Consider the following 20,106-nt stretch of genomic DNA (forward strand, 5'->3'; position numbering starts at 1 on the left):
AAGAAATGCAAAAATTTTCTTTCAGATTTTGCTTGCCACCCTTTTTATCTACTCCATTCCTCTTCCTCTCAGAAAAAAAAAGCAAACCAGAAAACTCTAAACAGGTAGGTTACTTACAAGAAGAAAGCTCATTGTAGGAAAAACATTTACCCAGTAATTCTGTTCTGTTGACTGCCTGTGTCACTGGTGAGAACACTATTCTGTAGACTGATCTGGAAAGAATGATTTAGAAAGAGGGACACAGTCAGGACTTTAAATGCTCTTGACTACTGACACACTTTGCTAATCTATCTTGAGAAGGTCAGTTAACTTCATTGTGTGAATTTCCAAAAGGATATATTAATTTTATCCATCTTTAAATAAGATTTTCATCTTACATCTTCAAAGCAGTTCCAAAAAGGACTATGCTTTCATTTGTTACTAAAGCCAAAAGATTGTCAGATGGGGGCAGGTAAATTGTGATATTCTATGGCAATATGGGACACCATTCCCTAATTAAAATTGGAATAAAACACAGTAATTAACATGAAATTATTCTAGATTCACACTGTTCATTTGTGCTTCCATAAACACAGCAATTTAGGACTATTTATGTTCATATACTTCACAATTCAATACAAGAAAGTTTTTCAATGCCAAGATTTAAAATCCATATGTTTAAGATACATGATTATACATATATGCATCTTATAAAGTGAGATGGAAATTGCTTTCCCTTTTGCAAAATTACCTAGTGCCTTTCATTAATGAGCACAAAGCTTCCAGTCCTTTGGAGTGATTCCAGCTAGTGCCATCCAAGCAGCATTCCTCCCATGGTCAGGGGCCAATTCTTTGATGTACACCTCTGCTGACTGAGGACAGACACATGGGAGGTATTTTCAAGAACATGGGGTCAAAAATATTCAGTCTTCATGCAAAGTCAGTGTATTAATCCTTAAAGCTTTCCATGCCACACATTTGTTCAATTTTCACATCATGGGCAAAAAGTGATCATCCACAGGTCCTTCACACCACCTGTCCTGCTGCCGTGGGTAGCACTTGCTATCTCTTCTTTGTGAAGCCAATTCCTGAGTGTCCATAGCTGTATTGTACTCATTACACATGAGCTGGCTCCAATACCTACAATCTTCAGAAAAAAAGGTTTGTCAGAACAAAAATCTTCATCAGTTCTACATTTTCTTACATCTTTATTAAAAAAAAAAAAAAAAAAAAAAAAAAAAAGCTGTTTCTAGCTGTTCCAAACCTATCCTGCTGGAACCCATCTGACCTTAACAGTTTCTGGACTGATAACACATCCACTTGCCCCATCAGTATTTAAATTCAGTTTATATTACTTTCTCAAACTTTCTTGTCTCCAGGTGACTTCTTAATCACAAATATCCAATATACACACACAATTTTTTTCACATTGCTACTTTTTTCTGTTCCTTTATTGCAGCATGCTAAAAATAAAGGTCTTCTGCATATACAAAGGTATTTATTGAAAACAGACAAGATGTATTTCATTAGTTCCATTTTATCCACCCACATCAGATTCATTGTCCATGTTATAAAGTAACACCTAAATAATAATTCATGTTCCAAAGATGGGCCTCTTGGCCTTCCTGTTGAGTGTTCCGCATGAAAGAGCAAGAAAAATGAACTGATTTCAGAAAGACTAAACTTTCCACTACTCAAAAATGGAGCCTAAGGTGTATCTACACAAATTCCTTTCAGAGGTGAATAATGATTGGTATATACTTTTTTTCAGGCAAGAACACTAAAATTGATGTATCGTTGTGTTTTAGAATGATTAAAACAGAATCTGTGTTCAACATTCTATCTCCAAAACTCTGAAGTACAATTAACGAGCACTTCTCTCTCCAAGTTACCAATGCTTGTTGCTCAAGGGTAAGATGTTAAAGTTCAGTCTGCTGGACTCAACTTCACACTGCAGAAAAAAAAGCAACTATTCCCATGGCTTCGGGACAACAGCACATTTAACAAAACTTTCCTAGCTGCACAAAAAATAAAAACATCTTGCTTGTAACATTCCTTTTAGCAAACACTTTCAACAAGAGTCTCCAGATCATAATCAAGCTTCTAACTGAAAGAATAAATGCTAACTCCCATTTATATGAAAAGTGGGATAAGTCAACAAGTTCTAAATCTTCTGCTGTTCACTGTCAACTGCATCAAATTCATATTCTTAGTTAAATACATTAAAAAATAATTTGAAATATTTTCAGCTGTTTACAATATCAATCTAAACCAAAATACTAGTACATTAGAAGACCAGATATTAAAACGAGAGCCAAACATAGTGGATTTATATAGACCCAAGAGCATACACTGAAGTTTTAATTTGTCCAGTGGTACAATTTACATCTACTTGGAATCTCAGGTGACAGCATTCCTGATTTATTTGCCACAGTTCTATTGATAAAGGCCTGTGGTTCTGCATGGCATGCAGTCCTTTTTAAGTTTAGCTGATATTGCTTTTGTTCTGAGCAGTGATTTGATCAGAGGTCCTTGTTGGATGTTCTCTAAGCACTCCCTGGCACTTAACTCCTAATAGGCCCAATTCTATTCTTTTTCTACAAATGAGATCTGGCCAAAATCCACAACAGAACCTTTTCGGTGACCTTTCTTATCTTTTTCAGCATATAAAGAATTTATGTTTCTATTACTTTGCAACGAATAAATGTCTTTATATGAGAGTTTATTTATGCTGACATTCAGCACTTCCCACACCCTACAAAATGGAAGAAAGAATTATTATGTGATTCTAGTGATCCATCAGAGACTAATGAATCACAATAATGGTTTTTAATAACTGACCCAAAATACAAAGCCTGAATGACCTATGTACATTTTTCAAGTTTTAAAGCTTATCACTAGAAATGTGCCTAAAAATGTCAGGAAGAAGGTCCTATTGTGGCAGACAAACTTAATCCATGCTCCAAAGAGCTGACAATTCACTCATCATTTGTCTGTTCACAAAAAACGCAAGAGGTTATATTGCAGATTGCCACAATTCTGATCTCTGCTCTAATGCTCAGCCTACTCAATCCTAATGAATCCCACAGATAAACTCAAAAACTGTTTAAAACAGCCTGCAAATAAATCAAATTATTTTAGTTTGGTATTCAGTACTAAAGTCCTACTAATTTTCTTATGGATAAAGTAAACATAAAGCTTCAAGTTTCCCTGGCAATTCTGCCATTTAAAAACAGGCAAAAAAATAGGACAAACCCCCCACCACTGCAAACCATACAGCTGGTGATCCTCATAGTTACAGACTACAGTTAACCAATAGTGATGTAAACTCCTTATGCCAGTTTGCTTAAGCACAGAAGCACAAATGCACATAATTAAGATCTGATGTTTGCTTTTTCCTCCAAACATAAATGCAGTATTTGTGTTTGAGCACTGGCAGTAACAACTGTGAACTATGCTATTAATGTCTGATTTAAAAATGCTTGTGGCAGAATCCTGACTGGAGGAACAAAAATAAAATGTATTCAGACAAAGCAACAGTGAAAAGTGCATTAAGAAAATTAAATACAGTGATTACAAAAGAAGATCATGTATTCGCCTCTCAGAAAGTTATTTATGTATAACATTTCTTAAAATGGATCCAAACACTGCCATTTTCAATAAAAACTAAATTTCTGAGAGGATTTATTTTTAAAGTATATGCAAATCCTTGTTTTATTAAAAGGGAGAAATATAGTTCAGTACCCTTCTTATTTTCCTCAAGCATTTTTCAGGTTAAATAAATTGGTACAAAGTGGTCCAGGAACCTAGCTGCATTTATGGTTTCATTTATTAACTCAGGTTTAAGAATTTGTATCTTAAAAAAACAAATCACAGAATTGAGGCTTCTTAAGTTCAGTAAGGGACACAGTGAAAACTGCCTGCAACTTAAAGAACCATTTCACACTAAACTGAGGCAACCATTTACTGGACAGTCTCCCATAATGATCTCTGGCTCTAAATCAGCATCTGAAGGTGCAGCCTTCCACTGAGGATCCAGGGATTTCAGCTATCTATTGCAAGTGGCTAAAGTAGGACTATATGAAATTGTTCTCCTGCCAGCTCCCACCAAAATGTTCTGTAGTGTTTGCTAATGCTGTATAAAACCAGTCCTACAGCTTAGTCTTTTTTGTGAGATATGCACACAGAAATATTCTGGTGACTATTCTGAATTTTTTAAGGACATACAAGACTGAACACAGCCAAACTAGAGGCTTTGAGAAACCACAGTCCAGGCAGGCAGAAAACATCCACCCTGTTATCTTCTCACTGGGGGGGGTGTTTTGGCAGCCACTTCTGCCAAAGCATGCTGCCGAAATTTGTCAATTCATATTGCTATCAGTCACATTGCTTCCCCTGGTAGATTTAACAAAAATTAAATTTCACAAGATGGCGTCAGACAAATCTTGATAATCGGTTAAGGAGAGGTTTTTTTGTTTGATTTGTGATTTTAGTTGGTTCTTTTTCCTCAGAAAAACATGAAAGGGCAAACCTATGCCAGCTAGAAACACTGAATGTCACTGGCTATTCTGAAGATGGACTTTTATTCCAAATGCAGCTGTGTGAAGTCTGGGTATGGACCTCCTAACAGAAGAAAACATCATTCTGCATGTACATCACAAGGCCTTAGAACTACAAGTAAGAAGATTAGAAAAGTTTTGTATCACAGGTAGATTTAGCTTCAGGTGAACATGGACTGCAATATGCTTGTTACTCTCAGGTTTCACATGTGCTTGCTCAAGATGAATTAGAGAATCACAGAATGGCTGAAGTTGGAAGGGGCATGCTGAGACATCTAGAGTCAAGTCAACTTCTGATAGCAGGTTCAACTTGGGCAGATGGCTCAAGACATCTGAATATCTCCAAGTATGGAGACCTGGCCCAGTGTTTCATCACCCTTACAGAAAAGAAGTGCTTCCTTATATTTAGATATAGCTTCCTGTACATCAGACAAGTGGGAAATAAGCCTCACCTTCTAATCACAGAAGTTTCTTTTGCGACAAGAGTTAAAAATTCTCTAGGAACATAAAAACTTAGATACCTTCTTAACATATCAAAAGGAGCTGCTTTAATTAAAACAGATTGTTATAGGCATCATCAGGAGATATACTTAGCATTGCTACTTGACTACTTTTGTGCCCTAGAGGAAAACAAAAATTTGAGATTTCAAGTATGCAATAAATAGCAAAAACTTCAGCTCTCCATATCACACAAACATATACATAATTTTCTGCTTGCATTTAAAGACAAATCTTTCAATAAAGCTGAACAGAAGCAGGTGCTTTAATATTTTGATTAATAATAATTTAAGTCAGAGATACCTTTACTTACAGCATTATATATATATATATATATTACATGTGCTGAAATCTTCCAAGTCTATCTGCAAATAAAAGGGATATTCCTTATCCACATGATGCACTGACTGTGACAGGATTATTTGCATTAAGAGGAATGAAGAATCGCCTGATAATGTAAAGTAACAAACATTGTCTGTTACATGCTTTCCATTGTCATTACATATGGGAGAATATAACTGGAAGCTGAAGAATCTGTATCCACCGGTATCATATGGCTAAGTCTGTCCCTTATTTCATATAAACATACTCAAATATTTTTTTTTTTAGGTCAGCATCCCATAAACAAATGAGCTAGCACAGAGTCCTGAGCTTTTCCAGTGCTCTTCCTAAGAAAATACTGTTCTCTGACAAATACTTAAATTCAAGCTGAGGACCTACTTGTCTGCTGTTTGTGTAATGTACCATGCAAGAGGCATCTCAAACCACTTTTTGGAAGGAAAAACTAGACGAGTGGATGTGGTATAAATTCCAGAAACCCATGGTGCAAAAATACTGTCTGAGGCCAAATTCTGACCTTATTTTTGTGCATGCAGCAATCCAAGTTAAAAAAAGGAATGGCAGAAGTTAGTCTCATGCTGAATACATTGCAGTATAACCCTCAACAAAGCCAGAATATTCTAAGGAAAAGAAGAGAGAAGGGAAATTGGGATACAAGCACACATGCGCCAAAATTTCAAAATTTCACTGCCAAACCTCAGATTGCAGAAATTATTAGGCAGCTGAGCTTTGCCCAATTCCTTAAGCAAAAAAATCCCCTTCTATTACCGTCCTTCAGCCACTGTTTATTCTTTTAAATCCCAAATAGATTTCCTAATTTATATTGACTTATACCAGGCAACACAGAACTTCCTTAAGTCCCAAGTTTCTTGTAAACTTAGACAAACTGGGAAGCACAGAAATTTGTCATTAAGTATGTGTTCCATGAACAGCAGAACTACCAAAGTTTTTTTAGGGACTCATGCCCCTTGCTCTTAATTTTTGTTAAAGTAATTCCAGCCCTTTCTACCCACTGTGTCTTCTGAGCACTGGAGCAGGACAGAGACAGCACATGCTGGCTCCAGTGTGTGGAGTCACCACACCAAATTTTCAGCCTGTTATGTTCAAACATGCTGTATAAAAGCTGAATTCCCCCCAGCTTTCCCTCAGTAGAGGCATTCATTTGAATCATCCTAATCTATTAATTCAGCAGTTTTCCCAATACTTCCAGGTTATTTACTCTGCAACTTCCACTCTTCGCTTACAGCAGCCAACAGAGTCATTGAAAATGACTGATAGAAAGGTATTAGAAAGGTAGACAGATACATGATTAAAGAAAACCAATTTCCACAGGGAAACAGAACAAGAGAAAAAGGTGTTTTAAACAGTACAGTGGTTCCAAATACTTTATACATTCTGATTTTTTCAGCATGAAAAAAACCCAGAATGAGATCATACACCCTGTTATTTTAGCAGCTTCTCTACACAGCTGACATAAAAGAAACATGGATTTACTTTTCATGCTGGAAAGCTTTTATTCTCACTTTCATAGAACTCACTAAATTGCCCAGAGAGTAATTTATTCTCTGCTATGATCTCCTGAATACCTATACCCACACAAAAGATGGATGATGGCAGGCAGAGCTGTCAGTAGGTATTTCAGCAGAAGTAAATTGTTTAGTACTTAAAATGCAGCATAATAGCCGTAATTTCATTTGAACTGTTGCCATTAATAAAACTACAAGCCAAGACCTAGGCATTCATCACTGTGCAGCGCTGGGAACTTCTCTGTGCACACCACCACAGAGGCAGGTAGCTCAGTCCTTGAAGTGTTACCATACCTGAAAGAATGATGAGCCAGGCCTGGCACTTTCTCTCAATAGTGAAGGACATAGGTGCATATCAACTGCTAAGGAGTTTCCTATCAGTATTTAACAGGTGTTTTCACAGCTATTCAAATCCTCTGCCAAAATGCAAACTAGCAATTTCAATGCATATGTTTTGAAAAACGTTTAAAAGGAAAGTAAAATATGAAATATAACACACAGATATGCAAATATGTATATATGTACACTGCACATTAGTTGGGCAGGAAGCATGTTACTCTGAAATACTACAGCTGCTACATATAAAGAGATAGAAATTCAAATACATTAAACACTTGGCCAAAAATATCACATCAGCAGACAGTTGGTCTTCGTCTAGACTTTTGGGGAAGCACCTATTAAAATGTTTTAGTGTAAGGGCTATGATTAAAACAAACTAAAAATTATTTTCTTGGTCTAAGAAAATGCATACAACCTCAATTCTAGTCTATGCTGTTTATATATGCCCTGAATGGAAGCACAGGATTAGCATACATGCTGTAAAGGCAATGAAACATAGCCAATTTCAGAAAAATTGCTTTGAGTGTAATAAAGACCATTTTTGCTGTGGTACCCTTTCTACTTAGAAACTGCAGATACAGCTGCCTCTGACAGGTTAAACTAATTAACCACCCTGTAGGCAGCCCCAAAGGTCTGTATGGGAACTCAGAGACTGAGAAGGTGAGTAAGCCATTAGCTCTCTCCAGAGGAATTGGTTTTTACATGCATGTCTCTCATCACTGCTAATCAACCATGATACACATTCCTTCTGCCAAACTCCCCAAGATGTATGGGTAGACATCTGCAAAAGTACTATACACTTTACCATCCAACCTACAGAAGAAGGGAAAAATGAGCAGTGAACTGCACATGCAGGACAGGCTGTTCTACTGGCAACTCAGAGGTCAACTCACGACTGTTCTGGTATATGAAAATGGTGAGGGCTGCTGTGGGGAAAGAAGAACACGTGGTAAGAGAAGCAGCATGTAAAAAGGAAAGGTCTTTCCTTTTGCAATTATAGAGGGCATAGCAAGCAAAGAATGAGTAAATAGAATGGAGACATGAGGCATCACAGAGAAAAGGACAAACATGAAGGCTGACAAAGGCCCCTCAAAAATACAGTATTTCATGCCCTCATTGGGTGATATGCGTAAGGATTGATACACTCAATTATTGAATCCACTTACATATTGCAACAGCCACATGACAAAGATTGGAAGCAAACTCAGAGCAATCAGTCTCCATTAAAATTTATAATATGCCACAGAAGATTTCTTGGATCTTCTTGAGAGTAGGAATAAATTGGTGCTTTCTATTTTAAGTGGGAAAAACAGGTCATGTACACCATTATTTCCTATAACCAAAAGAAAGTCCATTTCACAATTTCAATCATTGTGTGTGTCTGAATTCTGACTACGACATGGACTAATTTCCATGCTCTCCCATAAGACACGTGTAGCATTTTGGATGAAGGTGAAAGTCTCCCTACAACCTTATGTATTAGCTTTAGTTACCTGGTAACAGTTGCATCATGAGCACACTACAGTTAAATAAGAATTTCTGGGCAGAAGTACCAGCACCCCCTTTGGTTACCATAGCTGTCCCCACAATGCTAATAATGCCAGTAAACCCTTGTGGGCAAGCTAATCTCTCATTTGGAGAAACCACTGGAGAGAATACAGGCCACAAAAGAGGAAGAGCACAGATGTTTTTTCATGGTACCAATAGTAATTATTCATGTTTCTCAACAGTAATTACTAAAATGAAAACTTTCTTTTACCTGACCACTTTTCATCAGTGGATCCCTACTTCTTCATCAGGTAGCACTAATCATAGTAGAGCTCTGCCTCTGCAAGCAAGTCTTAGCAATCAAGATCCAAATATCCAGATTTTCAGAGCACAGCCATTTTGCTCTATTTCTGTAGGCATTTTTTGGAGGTTATCTGCTTCATATGAGAAAAGCAGAGCACTAGTTTCTTCTTATATGTATGCATTTAGTAGATTATCTAGTATTTCTTCTGCACAAGTACTTCATAGAGAACAGAAGTGATATGCATATGTTTTGAAAAACGTTTAGCCCACCTAATTAAGTTTTAGGTGTCAGCATGGACCCAAATTGCTCAAAACTGGACTAAGAAAATCTGTCTGCATGAACTGAAATAAACAGTTGTATGAAGGAGCTAGAGATTCTTTTTCCTGAATAATTTTGCTTCATTAGCAGAGGCATTGTGAAAGATTCCACTCAGATCATAGCTTTAGGGCATGCTCACAGAGAGAAATCTAGAAAACATTCTACAACAATATCCCAAAAATTCAAACCAGGAGAAAGTGGATGAGCTTGGGAAAATTCCAAAGTGAACACCTGAATATTTCTAGCTGGCCCCTGGCACAATGAGTCGCATTCCCAAAAAAGTCCAGATGTGTCACAAGGTTTTTAGGAACCTTGACCCTAACCTTTTTCCTAAGTGAATCTTCCTTTGATACAGAATCCTACCAACTCCAATGCAGCTCTGCCTTCCTGAAGGCAATGCTGCACCAGTCTGTGCAGAAGCAAGGATGAAGCAGGGTCCCACACTTGCATTTACTTGATGCCTTTATTACCTACCTGTGCTACTGCTCCTCCAGATAGTCAAGCTGAGTATCTTTCCAAGTATGTGACAGGTTTGAGCCTTCACAGTTTGATTTCTAATACATATGGGTAGCATGCTAAAAAACCCAATTTTTTTTTTTTTTTTCATAAAATCAAAGGTACTCCTAACTTCAGGAGCAAATCCAGGTATCTATTTTTACCCTTATTTTCCCATCAAACATAGCCTGAAATTTCATCAGAAAGTGTTCTAAGTGCTTATATCCTACTTATTCTGTGGCTCCTCTAAGTGGGTGTTTGCAGTCTGCTACCCTGGTAGCTGTGCAAACAGGTTAACCATTGTGATTTCCTAGGCGATGTATCTACAGGAAAGCAATAAATATGAATTGTAAGCAATAAATACATAACATGCAATGTGCACTTGTGGCAAAGGCAGCCTCCTCAGCTGTGCTAGAAACCACTTCAGCTGCAGGTCAGGGGAGGTGGTGCTTCACTGATGTGAAGATGTGGCATCACCAGGGCTGCAGTGCTGTGCCCTTTGCTCCATTTTTCACTAGAGGGGACATGGACATGCTGGAGCAAGTCCAATGAAGAGCTGGAAACATGGTTAAGAGAGTGGAATATCTTTTGTGCAAGGAGAGGTTGAAAGCTGGGATGGTTTAGCCTAAGGAAGAGAAAGCTCAGGGGTGTTGTCAGTATGTATAAGCACCTGATGAGGTAAAGCCAGCTGTTCCAGATTCTTCTCAGTGGCATCCGTGAGAGGGCACAAAGCAGCAGACACAAGTTGAAATACAAGGAAGTTTAACTATCAATAAAAGCACCTTTCTTCCCATGAAAGTGATTAAGCACTGGAATAGAATATTCCAAAGCCCAGGTACACATGTTCTTGAGCAATCTGCTCTAGCTGAATGTGTTTTGAACAGGTGGGTTGACCCAGCCAATCTCCAGAGGCATCTTCCAGCCTCAGCCACTTGATAGTTCTAGATTGCTCAATTTTTAGCTCCTGAGAGTACAGGAAGGTACTCCCACATTTCCAGCTCCAAAGCCAGGCTTGGAACTGGCTGCTAACTCTACAGTAAAGGTATTAGAAACATTGCTTATATGAATCATCTACTAAACGAAAGAAAGCACTATGGAAAGGCACCGGTAATATCAGCCTCCCAAGACATAAAAGCGATTATCACCAGGCGGCTGTTCTGATACGGACTTTTCAAATGGCGCCGCACAGCGCCATCTTCTGGTGACCAAAAGTTGGAAATTTTTCCTAGTCTTTGTGGAAAAAGCTGTAATCATATCAAAGATAATTTTCATACAAAAAAATTAGTAATGTTAAGCTTAAAAATAAGCTATTTTAATCAAGCAACTATAAAACAGAAATCACTAAAAATTTTAATTTATCTCTGCTATTCTAAGAAACATATAAAGTAAAAAAAAATCTTTAAAATATCTTACTCCCTTAATCAAGAGGGCCACACGTCAACCTTGTTCAGATTTCTGCAGCTGAAGAAAAATATGAATTGCTTACAGATCAAACAGCGAAATCTCAAGTATGTATCACAACACAACTGTCTTCTGTGCTTCTAAGGGGGACCCTCAATGGCTCCACTCTCTGGAAGTCTTTGGATGAGCTTTAGAACATAAGAATTATTGCACTTGCTCTGGCATGAGCCCAAAGGCACACTCAGGAAAAATACCAGTGTGCCAAATAGACCATGACCACGTCATAGCTCAAACTGAACCTCCATGGGCAGTCCACACAAAAACATGCAGACTAGAACTTATACTTCAAAAATTAAGCCAGTCTAAAGTATTCTGCTGGCTTCTATCTTGCTGCACTAACAAATAACCTTAACGTCACCATATTTTCTTTAATTTGTTGAATTTTCCAAAAAGAAGAAACCAGTGAATAGCTTGATTACTTGATTAGGCAATTAGTGTTCAATTAACTCTGCTTTCTTGAATGGTTCAGCTAGTGGGAGTCAGGCTTGGTATCTGGTAGTTTCCTAGGTTTGCATACAAATGTTTTTAAGTAGACTAGGAAAATAAAATAAAGGAATAAATATGTGAAATCTCAGGATTCTAGAAAAGGAACCAGGAATGCTTAGGAATAAAGGAAAGGCTCTGTTTCCTTACTTTGTTTGCCATGTAAAATCCAGAGATTCTCAACAGTACCCCTGAAAGCTTTTCTTCCAATGTAGCAGAACCAGTGTAACCAAAGTCAGTATGTCTAAGCTACCTTTTTATTTACTTTTTTGAAATACAACCAGCAGCCCTAGGAGACAAACGAAGACACGTACCTCCCAGTTTGGAAATTAACTGCTCCACGTGGAGCGCTAAATCCCCCCTAGTGCTGTAGCTGCTACAGCCACACAGTCTGCGATTTTGCTGCCCTGCAGAGGAGGCTTTCTGCGGCCGTTCCCCAATTCCAAGGCGCCTCCCGGCCCGGCTTTCCCGGGATTTACGGGCTCAGGTACGGCCCCGCGGGCGCCGCGAGCGCACCCGCTCCCTCACGGCCCCGCGCGCTTCCCGCCGCCGCCTTTTGAAGGACTTCGTGACGTCATCGCGGGGCGGGCGCACGTGCGACACCCCCTGCCGGGTCCCTTTCGAGGGGCCCGATGGGCGGGGCGGGCCGGGCCGGGCCGGTGCGCGGGGGACGGCGCGCGGGCGTTGCGCAGGCGCGGCGCGCGGGCGGGCGGTGCGCGGAGCGGCGCTCCCATGAGCCGGCGCTGCTCTTCGGCCGCCGCCGCGCTGCTGCGGGGGCTCGCGGGCCCCGGAGCGCTGTGCCTGGGCAGCGCCATGAGCCTCTGCGGGGCGCCGGCCGCCTGCGCCGCGGGGCCTGCGGGCGGCGGCGGGGGATTCTCCGCGGTGCGGCTGAGCCCGCCGTGGCTGCGGCTGCCCGAGGTGCCGGGCGCGGAGCCGCACCGCACGAACGAGCTGCTGCTGCTGCCGCCGCCGGCCCCGCGTGGCCCGGCCCCGTCGCCGCAGCACCACGTCGTGTACTTCCCGGGGGACGTGCAGGTACGGCGCGCGGGTGCGGGCGGCGAGCGATGGCGGCCGGGACCGCCCGGGCGGCGGAGCGGCCGCAGTGCGGGAGCGGGGAAGCGGCGCTGGCGGGACGCGCCCCCCGGAAGGGCTGTGCGGGTGGGCATTGCCCGGCTCCCGCCGCGGCCATCGGAGAATCCCGCTGCCCCGCACGGCCGGGCGCAGGGAGCGGGAACGGGCCCTCCGGAAACCTGAGCTGGAGCAGCAGTGGAGGGGAGTCGAGTCGTCCTCAGAGGCACACAGTGGGAGATCATCGAGTCCAGCCTATGACCGACACCAACACGTCAACTAGACCCTAGCACTAACTACCGTGTCCAGGATTTCCTTCAACACCTTCGGGGTCGGTGTCTCCACTGCCTCCTGGGCTACCCATTGCAGTATCTAATCACCCTTTCTGTGAACATACGCTCTCTAATGTCCAGCCTAAACCTCCCCTGGCACAACCTAAAACTATGTCCTTTTGTTGCCCTGGAGAAGAGACCGACCCCCATCTGGCTACAGCTCCTTTCAGGGCGTTGTAGACAGCAATAAGGGCCGCCCCTGAGCCTCCTCTGCTCCCGGCTGAACCCCCCGAGCTCCCTCAGCTGCTCCTCACAGGACTTGTGCTCCAGCCCCTTCACCAGCTCCATTGCCCTTCTCTGGACTCATTCCAGCCCTATAGCACTGCCTGAGGGTGACATTTGTGACAGGGATGGCACTGTCTGAAAGCGTGGCAGGGAATGGCAATAAAGACAAGACAATGAAACCCTTTAGGTGCCCAGTTGTCCCCAGGCAGAGCACCATGTCCCCGTGCAGGTGTACGGACATCCCAGACACCATCCTGTGGGAATTTGACAGGAACTGACGCTTTCTCAGCCTGTCCTGGGAAAGCACTTGGGGTCTCTTGAGTTGGCGAGAAATTGCAGAGAGACTCTGAAGTGCTGTGCCTGAGCATGTGGTTGACCTCTCTTAACAGAACATGCTCTGGTAGCCAGCTAATCTCAGTTGTTATTACTGCGTCTCAAAAGCAGGGGTAGTGCCTTCTTTCTCAAGGGAAAAGGCTTTCCCCTTGTGTAAGGTAAAGATGCAGAATTTTGGGTGTTCTTATTTTAAGGATTGGGATGGCCTATGAAGACCTGTCTGATTGCCATTCCTGCATATGGCTTCATTATTCCTTAGTAAAATAAATGACCTAGTATTCTTTGCCATTATGATTTCAGACATGAGGTTCATTCATGACTTGGGGGTTAATTTCTTTCCATCTATGCCCTCTATGAATGTGAATAAGGCAATAAAATTTCCTACAGCTGAATGAGAGGGGTTTTTTTTAAGTATAAAATCCAGAAAACTTGCTACACAGATTTAAGTCTGTTTTTGATTTGTAGTAAGATAATCAGTATTTCTGTAGATGGTAAAAAGTATAGTAAAATTAATGTATTCTGTGTCATACTAAGTTGAATAAGATTTTAATTTTCTTTTGGTGTGAAGTCAACAAAAACTATGAATATTTTCATGTGCTGATTTTATTGTATTTATCTTGGGGTTATTAAAAATATGTGGTAAAAAATATTAAAGTAAGCAAATCGAAATATACCAGTTTCTTTAATGTGTTTCTTGTTCTGCTAACCTAACAAGTGAGAGCCTCTAATGCATGCTTTTCTTTTGCAATCCTTTCTTATGAGTATGGGTACATTGAAGCTGAATCTTTTCATGATGTAATGCATTTTTTCTATTCTTTTAATTTTTCAGAACTATCATGACGTCATGTCTTGCCACCCAGAAAACTTTCAGTGGGAGCACTGGAGTTTTGAAAATGTTGCTACCATACTTGCTCGCCGGTTCCCCAATAGCTTTATTTGGGTCATAAAGTGTTCCCGAATGCACCTGCACAAATTCAGTTGTTATGACAATTTTGTGACAAGTAACATGTTTGGAGCACCAGAGCACAGCACTGACTTTGGAGCTTTTAGGCATCTCCATGCTTTGCTAGTTAATGCATTCAGACTCTCTCAGAATATTCTGCTGTCCCAGAAAAGTGTGCATGGTGTCAGCAAGGATGCAAAAATAGCTGCTTGTAAATCACAGCCACAGTCTGTTCCTACAACAAATGGCTGCTCATCCAAAGAAAGGGAGAGAGATTGTGAATGCTCTAATAATTCTGCTATGAACTTCATGATACCCTCTGCTGTAGGTGCAGCATCGTTTACTTTGATTGGCTTCAGTAAAGGTTGTGTGGTTTTGAACCAACTGCTTTATGAGCTGAAGGAAGCTAAAAAAGACAAGAATACAGATGCCTTCTTAAAAAACATAAAAGCAATTTACTGGCTGGATGGTGGTCACTCGGGAGGAAGCAATACTTGGGTTACTTACCCTGAAATGCTGAAAGAACTTGCAGAGACAGGAATTGAAGTTCATGCTCATGTTACACCGTACCAAGTATTTGACACAATGAGGTCATGGATTGGGAAAGAGCATGAGAAATTTGTACAGATACTTGAAGAATTTGGTGTGGAAGTAAATGATCAGCTGCATTTTGCTGATGAAGTTCCCTCCTTAGACAACCATTTCAGAGTTCATGAAGTGTTTTGAGACTGTATGTATGTGAACAGGGTATTCTTTGTAGCAGCACTTTTAACACTGTAAATGTTGTCATCTAGATTTTCAGCTTTGAGCAGATGCTTTCTAAACAGAATACTAAATCAGTTCTGTGTTGCTAATAGATACTATATATAAATTTCTGTAGCTTGAAAAAGGCATATTGGGACCCCATAACTATAACAGATGTTGTTGTTTGATTCCTGGAAAAGAGTGTTATGAAGAACAATCCTATACATGTCTTTTTGTTAAATGTGAATGTTTATTCTTAAACTGTTGGCAGAATTTTTAGTCCTGGATGTCTAATATCATTTACTGCATTTAATGGGACTTTAAAGTACTTGAGAATTTCAGATGTGTGGATACTTCAGTTGTGTGGCTTCCAGGGCTAAAAGTACTGGTCTTTGTCAGTAACAGATGTAAGGTTATTTTTTTGGCATAAGGAAATTAATTGTAAGAAGAATCTTAGTTATATATTTTGCTAAGACCTGTTTTATTAGGTACTTAAATCTTCCAGTTTTGTAAGATTTCTCCTATTTGAAACGAAATCACAAAATATTCACCTTTGGAATAATAGTGCCAATGCATTTCTCTCCCTTATGTGCGCCTTGCCATTTCTGTCACTCTAAAGCTTCATTAATTAATTGTGTAGTATCTGCTAGTGACTAGCCATTTCACCTGGGGGCTTGACAATTTTGATCTAGTAGTGTTAAGTAACCAAGAATGTTGATTAGGGTGTAGCTTATCCCTGTTTTAACATACCTGGCTATTGCTTTGCTAACTTCTGTAAGGACCAGCAGTAATACCTTTATTACCACGTCAAGAGGTGATGTCCCTGCCTTGGGGTGGTAAGGTTTTTCTTGGTGGTTGCTGCATTGCTGTTGCTTTAAATCGACCCATAAGCACATAATGTTGCATGTTACAGTACAAGCTGCATTAAAAAAATTTAGACTCTGTTGACTACAGCTCTTTCAAAATGCCTCAGGTTTAAAATCTATTATCTCCTTTAAATGTATTGCAGTAGTTGCTTTCAGAGCCATCCAAAAATCTTATTTTTGGAGCCTAATCTTTCCTACAGAAAAAACTAACTTCTAATTAAATAGAAAGCCAGCCAGATCAGATACTGAAGATGTAATCCAGTTCAGACCTCAAACCTGAGTGTTCTTAAGAAAGAGATACTGAAAGATGGACAGTGATGGTATTAATGGAACTTTTCTACTGTGGTAAGTAGCTTTCTGTTTATCTACAAAGCTTAGAAGCATTCTTAAAGACAACTGCAGCTGTTAAAAATGAACCAGTAGCTCCAAATGGTTTTGGATTTCCTGGAAGTATAGGAATACAAAAGCAAGTTAGAAAAACACTGTGAAGATTACACAAACAACTGTGGCTAAGTTCTGAAAAGGGGTATTTTATTCAACCTTGGTTCTGTGTTTGATAGCTTACTGAGATCTCTGCCCTGCTCCTTGTTTCCTGTGACTCCTACACTGTGGAAGAGAAGTCCTGGGTCATCTTTCTTCTGTTGGCATCATTAAAACTTAAAAGGTTCCCTGTAGACAACTTCTGGCAGATTGTGTACATCAGTGCTCACTGAACAATGAGAAAAGTGTGTTGAACTATGAAAATTTTCTTAACACTCAAAATATTAAGGGGGGTAGAAAGGATTATGCATGCAGTGTGCACTTTACAATTTGAAGAACTATCACTAATAATTAGATTAATGTACCTAGTTTATCAAAAGAAATAATCTGTTTTGATGGAGAAAAGTGCAACATGCAAACAAACTAACACTTGATTAAAAGAACCTGAAATTTAGTTCCATCTGCTTTTTTATTTTAGGCTGTTTCTCTGAGATTTTGTTCAACCCTATTTAAGGGTTTAAGCCATCTTAATAGGCTTATAACAATTTTGTGTTTCAAGGAACATTTTTTCCCCTTTTTGGTCCTTTTGATAACGCAGCATATGTGAGGACTTTTTTCTGTAAAGGAAATATGGGTCATCTAAAGAAGTGGTTTAAATAGAAAGCCGACAAATGGCTTGAAATATATTTAACTATCCACTTACAAAATAAATTTTTTAAAAGTAAACCAACAAAAACCCTAGAACATTCTACTGATTTTGCTCCCTCAGCTTCAGACTGACCAGGCTAAGCTGGGTGTGCTAACACTTGCCCAATCCAATAACACTGCAGATCAGAGACCAATTTCTAAACAATTCTCTGCCTCCCAAAACAACAGGACTACGTTGTTGCAAGCTTTTGGAAATAGCTATTAAAATATTGACATTGTCTTCAAAAGTTTCTGGATGGCTGTCCTATGAAAATAATACTAACCTGTTTGATGGAGGCTGCCTACAATAACTGTTAAATAGGCTCAAGTGTTGCTGTATTACTTTGAAGAATAGGCACTTTGTTGTAAAACTAATCTTGTTATGAGACCTCGTGTTGTGGAGGGAAAACTGACTGGTTGTTTTTCATTCTTTAAACAGCTGTAGTACTCTGTTGGAATGTGCCTCTGTCATTCACTACAATGCATGCTAAAAATAAATTTTGCAAACAATGTAGAAAATAAACTATTTCTAATGGGTGAAACCACTTTGATGTCAGTGTAAAACCATTAAACAAGGAGCGTGCAGTTTTGTGGATTAAGCTTTATCAGGTATTTGTGGAGACCTAGTTTAAAAAATCAGATTTATTTGATAACTTTTCTTCAAGGAGGCTTTGTGTTTGTGTAGTCAGCATCCATAATTCTAAACCAGCTTACTGGCATCTCAAACACAGGAAAGCTGGCATGAAGTAGCCAAGGGTGGGACATTTCTATGTTAGAATGAAATGGGTCATAGTTTGTATATGTCTGTTTTTCAACGTTAACTGTAAATGCAGTTTTTAATAAGCTTAGATGTAAATGCCTAAAGTTAGGTGGCTCTCCTGCTTATAGTGGTATAGTTCAAGACACTTCTGTTTTTTAACGGAGTGAGTAACATGACACAGTCCTTAGTACAACCTAGTAATGACTGGTGTCCTTTATATTATGCTTGTTTCTTGTACAATAGACAAGACATTCTTCAGATTTTGAGACATGCTAACATGTTTTAAACTGTGACTGCTAAATTCCTTTGAAGCAAGGCTTGATTCTGTGAAATTGTCTAGATAACTTAAATGATTTTATTTTGTGTGAATCTAACATGCTAGGAAGTTTGGTAAACTTCTTCCTATCTGGGACTGATTTACTCACTTCTCTGCAAATGCTGATGCATTAATCAGTATTGGCCCCTAATTCTGGAAAATTATTAAGGGTCCAATCCTTAACATGTGGCTGAAAGGAGCAATTTTCTCTCTCCTCCCATTGATAAAATCCTGCTGCCTCCCTGCACAAGCACTTTTATGGTAGGCTGTTCTATCTTTCTAAACAAATATTACTGCTGATAGAGATAACTAACAGCAGTGTTATGTATTTAAATAGTCATAGAAATTATTGTAAATAAGACTGCTAAGTCAGTTCAGGAGTTAGGCTGTTACAACTGTGCATATGCACAGATAAAAGTTATTGTGCATGAACATGCACTCAGATTTTTCCTGGAGGTTCTTTTTTAGCTGTAAGTTACTTCATCTGCACATAAACAGTATTTGTTGTCTTGTACAGACAGAAAGTTGAAGCACTGAGGTTAATTGTATACCCATTCATTTACCTTGAATGCTTATTTTAAATCACATGGGGTCTTGTCAGTTAATACAAGAATTTAAAGTAACAATGAAAATTTTGGGATGTGTGTGCTCTGTTGTGAGAGACACATCACAGCCTAGAGAACCACAAACACAAATATGTGTCTGGTGCCCTTTTGCAAAAGCAAGGGCAGGTGTCTCAAGACTGCAGTCCATAACAGACAGCCTCTAAATCACCTTCAAAGTTATTTCACAAGCTTTTTAAATCTTATATTGAAATCTCATTTAATGTTTGTAAGGTTGGTAGATCAAATAAAAAAAGTTTACTTCTAATGATCATAACTTTATGAAAATTTAGGCACATTTGTATATTGCAGATGGAGAACCTAAGACCAAAGCTGTGTTGGTATTGATCTCTTAACTCTGTTCAGATGCAGGTTGACTGTTTTTGACTTGAATAAAGCAACATAAAGTCATTAAGCCAGTAATGCAAGATCATGTAACACCTATGCATCAGACAGGCACTGCTTGTTCCAGTGCCAGACATACTGTTCCTGATTAACTTCATTCTGTTGGTATTAACAGCATAATTCACTCTTCCTGCTGACAAAAAACCACTTACACCAGATTAGCTGTTCCACATCACCATGGAAACCATGGAAGACTGATTCAGGCAGTCATTTTGCATATACTGTAGTGTGGGTTATAAGGTAGTGATGGCTTTGTTGTTTCCTGTCATTAGGACTTGATTACGTGTTTCCAAGTGACCCAAGAAGTGTCAAATTCTACTTAAGCAAGTGACCAGAAAAGCAACTGACGCAATTAAAAAGGGAAAAATAAATTATTATCTGTTTTTAATTCATGTGTATAAACACCTTATGTACTTCAAAAGGAACAGAGTGCCATTACTTCAAGGTTCAGAATAAATTTTCTTTCTTTCAGTAGGCTCTCAAGAGAGCACTTTCAGTCATGATTGCTAGTTTCTTTTGTTAAACTTGGCACTTCAGAGCTGAGTTGTTTCTAAAG

General features: G+C 39.6%; 1 protein-coding gene and 1 long non-coding RNA gene across 4 annotated transcripts in view; one reads left to right on the plus strand and one right to left on the minus strand.

The window, feature by feature from the left end:
* The window catches only part of LOC138113604 (uncharacterized), a 62,987-nt gene extending 50,680 nt beyond the window's left edge, over positions 1 to 12,307 (minus strand). For 2 of the 3 annotated variants that reach the window (XR_011152283.1, XR_011152282.1), the window contains exons 1-3: positions 12,104 to 12,307; positions 731 to 1,126; positions 151 to 212 (exon numbers count right to left, since the gene is read on the minus strand). This is a non-coding gene — a long non-coding RNA (uncharacterized lncRNA). Of the gene's footprint in view, positions 1 to 117; positions 213 to 730; positions 1,127 to 12,103 lie in introns of all 3 variants that reach the window. The other variant, XR_011152284.1, reaches the window with a different exon arrangement.
* Positions 12,308 to 12,504: 197 nt separating this feature from the next.
* C7H2orf69 (chromosome 7 C2orf69 homolog) lies at positions 12,505 to 18,052 on the plus strand. The gene is made up of 2 exons (XM_069022109.1): positions 12,505 to 12,824; positions 14,577 to 18,052. Exons 1-2 carry the CDS (start codon positions 12,522 to 12,524, stop codon positions 15,414 to 15,416), a joined length of 1,143 nt encoding a protein of 380 aa, XP_068878210.1. The 5' UTR covers positions 12,505 to 12,521; the 3' UTR covers positions 15,417 to 18,052.
* Positions 18,053 to 20,106: the final 2,054 nt, after the last annotated feature.

This window comes from Aphelocoma coerulescens, chromosome 7 (assembly GCF_041296385.1).
Source record: "Aphelocoma coerulescens isolate FSJ_1873_10779 chromosome 7, UR_Acoe_1.0, whole genome shotgun sequence".
NCBI lineage: Eukaryota > Metazoa > Chordata > Aves > Passeriformes > Corvidae > Aphelocoma > Aphelocoma coerulescens.

What these genes read in the sequence shown, in the direction of transcription:
- C7H2orf69 (XM_069022109.1), top strand. Translation starts at nt 12,522, where the DNA reads ATGAGCCGGCGCTGCTCTTCGGCCGCCGCCGCGCTGCTGCGGGGGCTC. An exon ending in ACTTCCCGGGGGACGTGCAG is followed by an intron (nt 12,825 to 14,576) that starts GTACGGCGCGCG and finishes TTAATTTTTCAG; the next exon opens with AACTATCATGACGTCATGTC.